The following is an 11,526-nucleotide window of genomic DNA, read 5'->3' on the forward strand; positions in this document are numbered from 1 at the left end:
ACCCATGTAGATACAAGTAGGAAGAGCCGGGGGTTAGCTCTAGGCACAATATACTAGTATGATATTCAGGACGAGGTCCAATGATAGCGGGCGGGTTCCCAAGGAATGGTTTCTATGTTAGTTTATACTTTCTATTTGTGTGATACATGTATGTGCCTGGTAGGGAGGTGAGTGTGGGCGAGGTCCCGTATCTCACCAATAGCAGAGTGTGGATGGTGTTCTACATCTCATTAGTAGCAGAACAGGGGCGAGGCCCAAGTTAGGGAAAGAGTGAGTGTGGGCTGGGCCCGTATCTCACTATCAGTAAGGGCGTGAACGGGGTTCCATGACTCATCAGTAGTAGGACATGGGCGAGGCCCAAGATAGGCGAGGCCTCAGGGTAGGATTGTGAGTATATGTTAGCTTATGTGTTGTTATATGCTTATGTGCTATTATATGTTAGCGGGCGGGGTCCAGTGATAGGCGAGGCTTTAGTTAGACAGATTTGTATCCGAGCGGGGCTCGAAACCAGGCGGGGCCATTGTAGCCGGCGAGGCTCGAGGTAGGGGTGAGGCCCAAAATAGTGGGTGTGGCCCAGTATGTGTAGTATGTGGTTATGCATGTTATGTGGTAGGATGGGGAACTCACTAAGCTTCGTGCTTACGGTTTTCAGTTTTTATTTCAGGTACTTCCGGTAGCGGAGGAAAGAGCTCGAGGTGATCGCATGACACATACCATTGATTAGACATCCTGTGAGTGTTTTACTCTGATAACGAACATGTCTTTTGGAAATTAATACTCTATTTTGTTTGGGATTGATGATTTTGGTTTAAGAAATGTTTTATTAAAAGAAATTTTTGGTCTTGAATTTTGGGTCGTTACAGATATACAAAAATTATATAGTTAGTTATAACTTCAAATTTAACATATATTAAAAAAAAAATACATGTTTCTATAAAAAGTTTAAAATCTATTATTTAAAACCTTAACCACATTAATTTTGATAGTGATTTGTCTAATATATCTCTTTGACACATTGCATAATATTAATGTGGAGTTGTATTAGAGTGACACATAGTACAAGGAGATTAAAACTCTTATTTATATATATATATATATATATATATATATATATATATATATATATATATATATATATATTATAAAGATGACTAATATAAGTGCAAGGCTTAACATATTTTTCTCTTATGGTTTGTTGAATGGAAATTAGGTAACTGAAGTTCACGTGCGCCACCATAAAGACGGTTGTTTTTGAAAAGATATATTGTAGATCTATTAACAAACACTCTTTTGTTTAATACCTCCCCTTCAAAACCACTGAATGATAAATCAATATTTTGCAAAGGAATTTCTTCTAGAGTACTTGGGATCTGAGTCTTTGACCTATAAGGTTATTTCAACTTAGGGTTAACCGTGGAAGCCTCTTAGGCTTCTCGGTGTGGTATGCAGTTCCAAACCACGGTTACGCCACGTGGGCAACGAACACCGCCCCCAGGGTGCGGTTTGGGGCGGTCGAGACCGCACTGCGGCCATTGAAGACCGCGTTTGCTAATTGGCTCTTTCCTTTTTGACCGTTCAAAGATTCGTGTAATTTAATTATTTTTAACCATTTACTCCATCTATATTTATATGTTATCATTTTTACATTTACACAATCTTTAAACACATACAAACACAATCATTTCATCCAATTTTCTTTGAAAAAATGTCTTCTTCCAAAAGACATAGCAAAGAAAAAACACCAGTCAAAAACACCAACACCCCAATACCTTTATTTGATCAACCGATTTTCTCACCTCCGTATTACCACTATGGCGGTATCTTTCCTTCTTTTCCACAACGACTAGGGCAACCACATCCACAAACACCACCACTACCACAACCCGACCCGGATTTTAATCCATTTGATTTTTTGTCCCAACCCAAGTTTGTTCAACAAACACAAACACAACCACAAACAGTTGTTTCTGATTCTGAACCGGGATTCGTTACAGAAACTCAGCCCACTCGAGCAGCGACTAAAAGAAAAGGGAAGGCGGATGCTAGATGTTGGGAACCTTTGGAAGCGTTAGTGTTGGCACAATCTTGGATCGATATTTCAGAAGATGCGACGGTTGGAAAAGACCAAAAGCATGACCGCTTTTGGATTCGTGTTTTACACAGGTTCCATAAAGGAATGAACCGTGGAGAATACCGTTCAAAACATCAAGTGTACTCCAAATGGGGGAAGATGAACAAGGAAGTCATGTTGTTTAATGACTTGTGGAACAACATGAAACGTCAATGGAAAAGTGGAGAAAGCGATGAAGTTATTTTGAAGAAAGCGTTGAAAGTGTATCAAAAAGAAAATCTGAAGGCTTTCAAGTTTCTTGAAGTTTGGAATTTTTTGAAAGATAACAGGAAATGGCTGAGTAGCAAAACATCTGACCAACATATCGACAGTGGGTCAAAACGCAGCAGAACATCTGAGTCCGACCACACTTCATCAGATGCTCGTGTTCAATTTGATCTGAACGAAGATGAACCTGTTCTGGTTTCACCACCTTCCCGACCATTGGGAAGAGACAAATCAAAAAGCAAAGGCAAAGGCAAAGCGTTGGATTCAGATAATTTGAAAGAAATGGGAACCGACATGAAGGATATAAAAGAGAGAATGGACAAGATTTTGCAAATTGCTTCTGAAAGAGAGCTTCGGAAACAAAGGGAGAGCGACATGCGAATACTAGCAATGGATACGTCGAATATGACCGAGGTCGAGCTTGAAGTGGTTTTGGCGATGAAGGAGGAAGTGAAAAACCGTTATATGAATCGTGGCTAATTTCTAGGTTTTTTTTTTTCAAGTTTTTAATGGTTTCTTGTGTGTTTTTTTTAAGTTGTTGGTTTTTTGTTTCTACTTTGTTTTTCTAATTTTTTTTTAAAATTAAGTAATGTATGGTATTTGTATTTTTAATTAATGAAATATTATGTTTTTTTATTAAAAAATAAGTTTTATTAAATTAAAATAGTTAATAAAAAAAAAACAAACAAAAAAAAGGAAAAAAAAAAACTAAAACTGTGGCACCACACTCTTGGTGTGACAAGAAATCACACTTAAGTGGTAAAAAGTGACATAACGCTTACGTGGCGAGAGAGGAAGTACGGTTTCGATGACACCACTCCCTCCAGCCTTACAGTTCCCTAAATTAAATGGTATGGAACTGTTCAATTTATCTAACCCATGTGAAGTTGACTTCAGTAGCGAAGAGTTTCCTAAAAGAACCACAAATGGGTCATAAACATTTTTTTATGTTTGAAAAAAAAATGGTAGTTCTTTTTTCTCATGATTTACCCTATGACTATAAGATATTAACAGACCTATCATAATAATAATATTAAACCATAAATTATAAAATATATATATATTCACCATAACTAATAAGAATTTGAAATTACATTTTCTTGAAAATGAATCACTAATGTCAAGGATTCTAATTGTTGTTCCCCCGACTTGCCATAGTAATTGACATTTTGTGTTTCTATGTGTGTAAATTGCAACCGTCCAGTAAAGGATTAAAGAAATCGGGCTTTGGTATTGGGCTTTGGTGGGACGTGTGGGCTTCCTCTCTTTGGTGATGAGTTTTTATTATGAGATTAAAATAAATACTATGGTTTTATGGCTAATAACAAGTCGGAAGTTTGAACTCTATTGTTTTGTTAAAAGATAAATATAAGATGAAATTAGAAAATGTGGGTTTATAAAAAAAAACATGAGAAATTCTTTATAAAACCAGACAATTTAATATAAAATATAACCAAGATTTTGCATTTATACTTCAAAACAAACATGTGTATGTTAATATTAGCACGGTAACATACAAGTAGTTATCAAAATAAAACATCAAATACAACCGGACCCGAGCCGGGATTGCAATGTTCACACCAAAATGTAAACTAATTAGCTACGTTAAGTCTTCTACCTCTCGATTATAGCTGGACCCCTATCGGGTTGTTAGATCATGTATGACATAATAAGAAACGAAAAGTAAGCTATAAAGCTTAGTGATTAGATTTATAATAACAAGTATATAACTCATTTATATAACTCCAAAAGATGAACAATATTATCAAAAACTTATCATGTAACTCATAATACTTCTCAAACACATAAACTCTATATACTCAATTGTGACATCCCCAATTTTACGACAAGAAATGACCGATTTGTTTATGCTTTATTTGAAAATCAGAGTATACTTTTGAAGAAATATGTTGCGGAATTTGTTCCCAAAAATATGATAAGTAAATTATCAAAGCATTTCCGAAGGAATGGGTTTTCATTATATTAAAAATGATGGGATGTCATTGTCAACACACTACATAAGCATAAATAGAAATAGTACAGGGCTTACAACATCTATTATTATAATGACCTATAATCCATAGATCTCTCATTAGTTCAACACTCATTTTTTCTTTTGCCACTATTTGTAATATAAAAAACTGAGTTGGTCAAGCTTGGGAGCCTAGTGAGCACATAAGATTTTCAACCCACAATAATTAAGTTTATTAATTTTATCAAATCATTCAACCCCGATTATCCGTTCCCGTTATCCTCACTTTCTGTCCCTAAAGCATCTAATTCAAGGGACCTAGCCTAAGGATCATCACTAGGAAGACAATACTACTTAGAGGATTCCTCATTAGTATATGTCAGTAAGGCAACCATGAGGGGGATGGAGTACACTGGTGAACACATCGCTCACAAACACCTACAGGTTGCGAGATTGCCAGCGTTCCACTAGACTGACTAGAATTGTTGGGGTTATATTGTGTTGTGTCAATTTTGTATAGTATTGTTATAGTCCATTTGTAGTGGGTTGGGCTTGTCCACCCGATTCTTTATTGTGCTAGAGTTAGAGTATAAATAGTGCATGCATGCATCGTGTTCTCGATCGATGATCTTGTAACCCTACACTGCATTTACAGTAGCTGTTCTTTGTCGAGCTCTTCTAAGGCAGTTCTTTTCAATCATTAAGCACAACTTCGATCTCCATTCTTTGTGTTTGATTTTTCTACATGTTTTGAATCTATCGATCTTATAGTTTTAATCTTATCAATTGGTATCACAGCAGGAGACTGTGTAAACTATACGCATCTCTTCTATTAAAGAGCTATTAGGGTTTCCGCTTTTATTGGATCTATCGTCTATCGTCTTCATCGTTTTAACGATTGTTGACGTTGAATCTTGACCTTGATTCTACCCTAAACTCGATTTTAGTTTTACACATCTGGTTCATTATAGGTTTTATTGAATCGATATCATGCATTTAGAAGATTCTCATACTCTTTCCTTCAACCTATCCAACAATATTGGTTCTACAACATGAATCCCAATTCTTTTTCCCCATGAATATGAGGTGTGGGTGCTACACTTTGAGGATTAGGTTCTAGGTTTTGAAGATAATGGTTCCTTGATATGGGAAGCCATGACTGTGCATACATTCGTACATACTAGTACAAGAAGATTTATTAAAACTTAAGCCGACTACAACTAACTTCTTCTTGAAGTTGCAGATGTTACACAGGACGAAAAAGACAAGTTAATAATGTCAAGGCGATGAGGATTATCAGGTTTGCTTTGCCTCCAGACACGTTTCATATGGTGAGTGCCTAAGAGACAACAAAAGAAATATGGGACAAGTTGAAAGAGTTATATTCCAACGATGCAGATCTTGAACACTCTGTTCAAACATTGCTTCTTTATGAATTTGGAGCCTTTGTCTTGAAGCCTGAGGAGAAATTTTATCAAACGCTCAACTAGTACAACCATCTTTTAATCAGGATGGTGAAAAATAAGATAGGACGTGAACTGATTGAACAAAAGGTCACATTCATGAATGGTTTGAAGCTAGAATGGAAAGTTGTGGTGTCAACGGTTAAAGCACATGAGCAGTTTAAAACCTACTCCTTAGTGAAGCTTGTGGGAATTCTTAAGTCCACGAGGACGAAGTGACAAAAGAATCAAAGATTGTTTCTGGGATGGGATCTTTGGCCCTAATTGTGAAGGGAAAACAGGTTGTTAAAGAAGAAGGTATAGAGAGGGATCTCTCCGATTGTGAACTCTCAAAGGAGGAATATGCACTGATGGTGTCAATCCCTAGGAAGTTTGCCAAAAAGAACTTTGGACGCAACAAAAACAGAAACTGGCAAGGAAGTTACAGCTCTGAAAAGACGAAGGATGAAAGTGTCAACAACTCTCAAACGGAAGAAGTAAAGAAAAAGAAGAAGCTTATGGGAGACTCCGACTATGACTGCAACTATTGTCATGGCAAAAATCATTTGGCTAAGGAGTGCATGTTGAGAAGAATGAATGATAAGAAAGACGAAGAAGATGATGAAGCTTGTTATCTCAAAAAGCTAGAACAGATCAAAAAGAAGAAAAATGTAGATAATGCTAAACCTGCTTTGATTGTGCAGGAAGATGATGACGAATTTGGTAATGTTCAACAGATTCGGAGGATGAAGAGGTTCACAGACCCACACATGTCGAATGCTTCATGGCGAAGGATGAGGACCCTTTGTACAAGGGAAAGTGTTTTGTGGTTAGTAAAACTGTTTCAGATCAAAGGGGGTATGATTCGGACAACTGCTTCGCTACAAAAGCTGTTACAGAGCATAACAACGAATGTGAGAAAATGATAAGCAAGGTACACTCTATTCTCAAATATCTAAATATTCCTGTCTCTAGGTATGAAACTGAATTAGATGATTTAAAGTTTACAATCTCTAGTTTAAATGATAGTTTAAAGAGAACCCGTTTAAGTAATACTAACTTAACTGATCATATTAATAAGGTTACATCAAAAAGTGAAGTGAGGCGGATGTGGATTGAGAAGTTAGAGTTCGGGTTATCTAGGTCTAGGGATGATTTAATTTATTCACAAAGAGACAATTTAGGGCTTTTGAAATAACGAAATGTTTTTTATTTAATTGCTAAATTCCTTTATTCTAATATCACTCAGCTGCACATTGATTGTGAAATAGGGAAGAAAATCTATAAAATGATTTTTCCCTTTCTAGAAATGAAGGAGAATGAAATCAATGCAGACTGTTTCAAATGCGAATCCATCGTGTCATCTGATGAAGTCTCTGATGCTTATAGAAATGGACTAGACATAATTGAATATTATATACAGTCTAAAGACCAAAAGAACATGCTGAAACAAATTTTGAGCGAAAAAGATAAATAATAGATTAAATATGATACTTTATAGAAATTTGATTCATTATTAAGTTCAGAAAATACATTAGACATTGAAAATGTATATGAATTTGATGATGATAGTGACATGAGTGAGATTTCTATGGAGGATGAGGTTGATTGTTTAGAATTTGTAATAACTAAACCTGAACCTGCAAAAAATTTGATTTCTAAAAATTCAGTTGAGAACGTTCGCATTTTTGAAAATGATTCAAAGGTTTTAAGAGAAAAGGAAACTGTTTTCCCAAAGGTTCAAACTGTTCTGAATCAGGTTTTTGCAACATTAGGACTTAACAAAAATCAAACCAGAGAACTATCATTCCTTGTAGAAGAAGACAACGTTGACGGGTGCGACGAATATTTTTGGTATGCCCCTATTGACAACACACCTGAAACCAAAGGTCTCTTAGAAATGACCTCTTAGAAGACAAAGGGAAGATATGTGGCTAGACCTTTGAATAAGGTAAACTCAAGCTACGAAAAAGGAAGTCCAGGTATAACCAAAAATGTTCCGACTAATATGTTATCTGAAAAGTCCGAAACCCCTTTTAGAAAACCGAAACCTAAGGCTAATCTTCATAAGTCTGCTGAGCAATTCGCTGCTCAGAAACATCAAAGAAATGCAAATTATAATAAAAATCAAAAAGAATGAAAGGGTTACTAGCATTCCAAAAATCCCAACTTTGTTTATCAAGAAAGATCTATAAAACCTACTGGAAATGTCTCTTCAAATTCGAATCCTAAAAGTTTTTCAAAACCTCACTCTAACCTTCCACATGTTTCACAAAAAAAAGCTTTTGGGAAATCATTGTTTTCAAAACAAACGAAACCTATAGAGAGGTTAAAACGTAAATTTCCTTCTAAATCTGATATTTCACAATCTGCCAACATGTCGAAAGATGTTAAGGGCAAAGGAAAGGCAGTTTCGGAGTCTAAAATTCCTTTCAAAAAGTCTGAAACTTACTTTAAAAAGGAGGAAAAGAAGGTTGAGAAAATGGCTGAAAAGCAACAAAACAGAGATAAGCAAAGAAAAATTTCTTTTAAAGAGAAGATTTTAAAAGACAAAAGGATTTTTGTTTTTAAAATCACAAAACAAGACAATTAAACCTTTGTTAAACGATCTTACGTGGTTGATGATGCAATTACTTTTCCTATTACTATGAAACCTCATGTGGACCCAAACAACTTTGGGTTCCTAAATCTTTTTGATTTTTGTAGGTGATTCATGACAAGCAGTTTGACTTCGAATGGTACATTGACAGTGGTTGCTCGTGTCACATGACAGGAAGGAAGGAAGATTTGAGAGAGTTCAGATCACTAAAGGATGGAGGGAGAGTTAAATACATAAATAACTCTCTTGGAGAAATTAAGGGCTATGGAATGATTATGAATGGTAAATTCTCTATTCGAAAGGTAGCCTATATGGAAGACCTGCAACACAACCTAATCAATGTATCTCAATTGGTTGTAGGTACAGGCTTGAAAGTGACATTCGATGATGAGGGATCTGAGATAATCGAGAAGAAATCCAAAACAGTGCTGCTGAAATCTAAGCGAAAAGGCGAGATGCATCCACTTAATCTGAATCCCATGAAAGGAAAGCCAACCATCTGACTTCTTACAAAAGCATCTTTAGATGATAGTTGGCTTTTGCACCGAAGGCTATCACATCTTAACTTCAAAGACATTAACAAAATCGTACTTGGTGATCATGTGCGAGGGCTCCCATTGCTGAAGTTTGAGAAGGATCATCTCTATGCGGCCTGCAAACTAGGGAAGTAGAGCAGGAAGAGTCATTCAACAATCATAAACACCAAAGTTATTGAGCCACTTGAGCTTTTACGTATTGATCTCTGTGGTCCATGTGTCATCGAGAGCATTGGTGGTAACAAGTACATTTTAGTTATTGTTGACTATTTTAATAGATTCACGCGGGTTTATTTTCTGAAGTAGAAATTTGAAGCTACTTCCAAGCTCAAGGACTTTATCAAGATGATTGAGCTTCAACAACGAAATCTTGTCTGAAACGTTCGCAGTGACAATGGTTCGGAATTCAAAAACCATGTGTTTGAAGAATTTATGACTAACAAGGGAGTTGCTCACAACTTCTCAAATCCTTACACTCCACAACAAAACAAGGTTGTTGAAAGATGAAACTGTTAATTGTGCAAAGCTACAAGGACCATGCTTTCTTTTGCTAGCCACTTTACTTATGGGCAGAAGCTATTGGCACAACGTGTTTTACTCAGAATCGATCTCTCGTTGATAAACGATTCTCCATCACCACTTATGAAATTATTAATAAAAGAAAACCTAATGTTAAGTTCTTTCATGTCTTTGGTTCCATGTGTTTTCTTTTCAATTCAAGGGAGCAACGAAATAAATTTGATGTGAAAGCAGATGAAGGAATTTTCTTGGGGTACTCTTTGAATTCGAAGGAATATAGGGTTCTCAACAAAGAGACAAGACACATAGAAGGGACCTATTATGTCACTTTTGATGACAATTATTTAAAGAAGTATCAGAAAACTGACTCTCAATCAGAGGAAATTTTTCCCACAACCAATCCAATGACAACTCCTCTTTCTGATCTTTATGAGGAATTTTTGAATCTATTTGATGAGACAGAGAAGGCGATCTCTTCGGAATCCAAGACAACAGATAACAAGGAGGACGAGCTGAAAAAGATTATTGATGATGCTGGGAACGATATCGAATACGAGCCATCCACTCTGAAAGACTCTGACATTTCGTCTCAACCACAAGCTATGAATGCTCCACCTCAAGGGGAGGGTTTCACATCGACCACTTCAACTAACACACATGTTCAAGGGGAGAATGAAGTCCCTAAAATCAGCTTAGAACCTCCACTCTAGGTGGAGAATGTGAATACAAATGACGATTCAGATGTTCAGTCAGGATTTGATGAAGTGAATGTTGAACTAGATCCATCCTATGATCCGAACTACCCTCCACTAAAGAATGGACCAAAGATCATCCTAAAAATAAAGTAATCGGAGAAGCGTCTTCAGGAGTTCTTACGAGAGCACAATAGATGGCCAAGCAAACTGCACTATTTTCCAATGTGGAATTTTGCATGTTTAATTCGTTTATCTCCAAGATTGAACCCAAATATGTTAAGAGTGCCCTTGATCATTCTGATTGGGTGCAAGCAATGTAGGAGGAGCTCAATGAGTTCGAACACAACAAGGTTTAGAGACTTATACCAACTCCAAAGGATGTATCTGTTGTAGGCTTAAAATGGATGTTTCGTAATAAGCTTGACAAAAAGGGGAATTTGACACAAGACAAGGCTCGGATAGTAGTAAAATGGTATTGCCATGAAGAAGGGATTGACTACGAGGAAACTTTCGCACCAGTTGCAAGGCTAAAATCTATTCGCATCTTTCTGGCATATGCAGCTCACAAGAACTTTGAAGTCTATCAAATGGACGCCAATTGTGCCTTTCTAAATGGGGAATTAGAAGAAATAGTGTATGTGGAACAACCACTTGGATTCATAAACGAAAAATATCCGAACCACTATTACATTCTGGACAAAGAAGTCTATGGTCTGAAGCAACTCCATGAGCCTAACAGAGTAAGGAGGGAATCTTTATCAACTAGGAGGCTTATACGAAGACCTTACTTGCAAAGTTTGGTGGTGGGAGATTCGAATATGAAGGTTCCAATGGCATTCGGAATGAAACTAAATCCATCTCTGGACAAACCAGCTACATATATGACTCTCTATTGTCAAATTATAGGTTTATTGATGTATCTAACTGCTAGTCATCCATACATCATGTTTTTTGTATGCTAATGTGCTAGGATTCAAGCAAACCCTCGAGAACCTCACATGAATGCTCTTAAGAATATCTTCATATATCTAAAACGAACAACCTCACTCAAAATTTGGTACCCATCTATGTCACAACTAGCAAATTAGGGTTAAGATGTTGACCCTTATACAAGATAATCTCCTTATGTAATCTTGCAACACTTCATTTAGTGAAATTCAAACTTCAATGCTATTAAGTTCATACTTTCGTACATCGTCATTCAAGTTGAAACAACCACGTATTAGCCCAAAACTCGATCCAATAATCCAAATCAAATCATTTTTGGGCCTTAGCCCAAGAATTGTCAGCTCAAATCCATATTGGACCAAGACTTCCTTATTGGGCCCTATTAGGCTGATAATTTCTCCTTTTGGTCTTGTTAGGCCGAAAACCCTTCTTTGGGCCCTGATGGGCCGAAAACTTCCATTAGACATTATATTGGGC

The 11,526-nt window shown here is 36.5% G+C and overlaps 1 protein-coding gene across 1 annotated transcript; it reads left to right on the plus strand.

The window, feature by feature from the left end:
- The first annotated feature begins 1,811 nt into the window (after nt 1-1,811).
- Nucleotides 1,812-2,818, plus strand: LOC145007283 (glutathione S-transferase T2-like). The gene is made up of 2 exons (XM_078966250.1): nt 1,812-1,817; nt 1,928-2,818. Exons 1-2 carry the CDS (start codon nt 1,812-1,814, stop codon nt 2,816-2,818), a joined length of 897 nt encoding a protein of 298 aa, XP_078822376.1.
- The last annotated feature ends 8,708 nt before the right edge of the window (nt 2,819-11,526 follow it).

Source organism: Lactuca saligna, chromosome 7, assembly GCF_052625555.1.
Source record: "Lactuca saligna cultivar CGN05327 chromosome 7, ASM5262555v1, whole genome shotgun sequence".
Taxonomy (NCBI): Eukaryota; Viridiplantae; Streptophyta; class Magnoliopsida; order Asterales; family Asteraceae; genus Lactuca; species Lactuca saligna.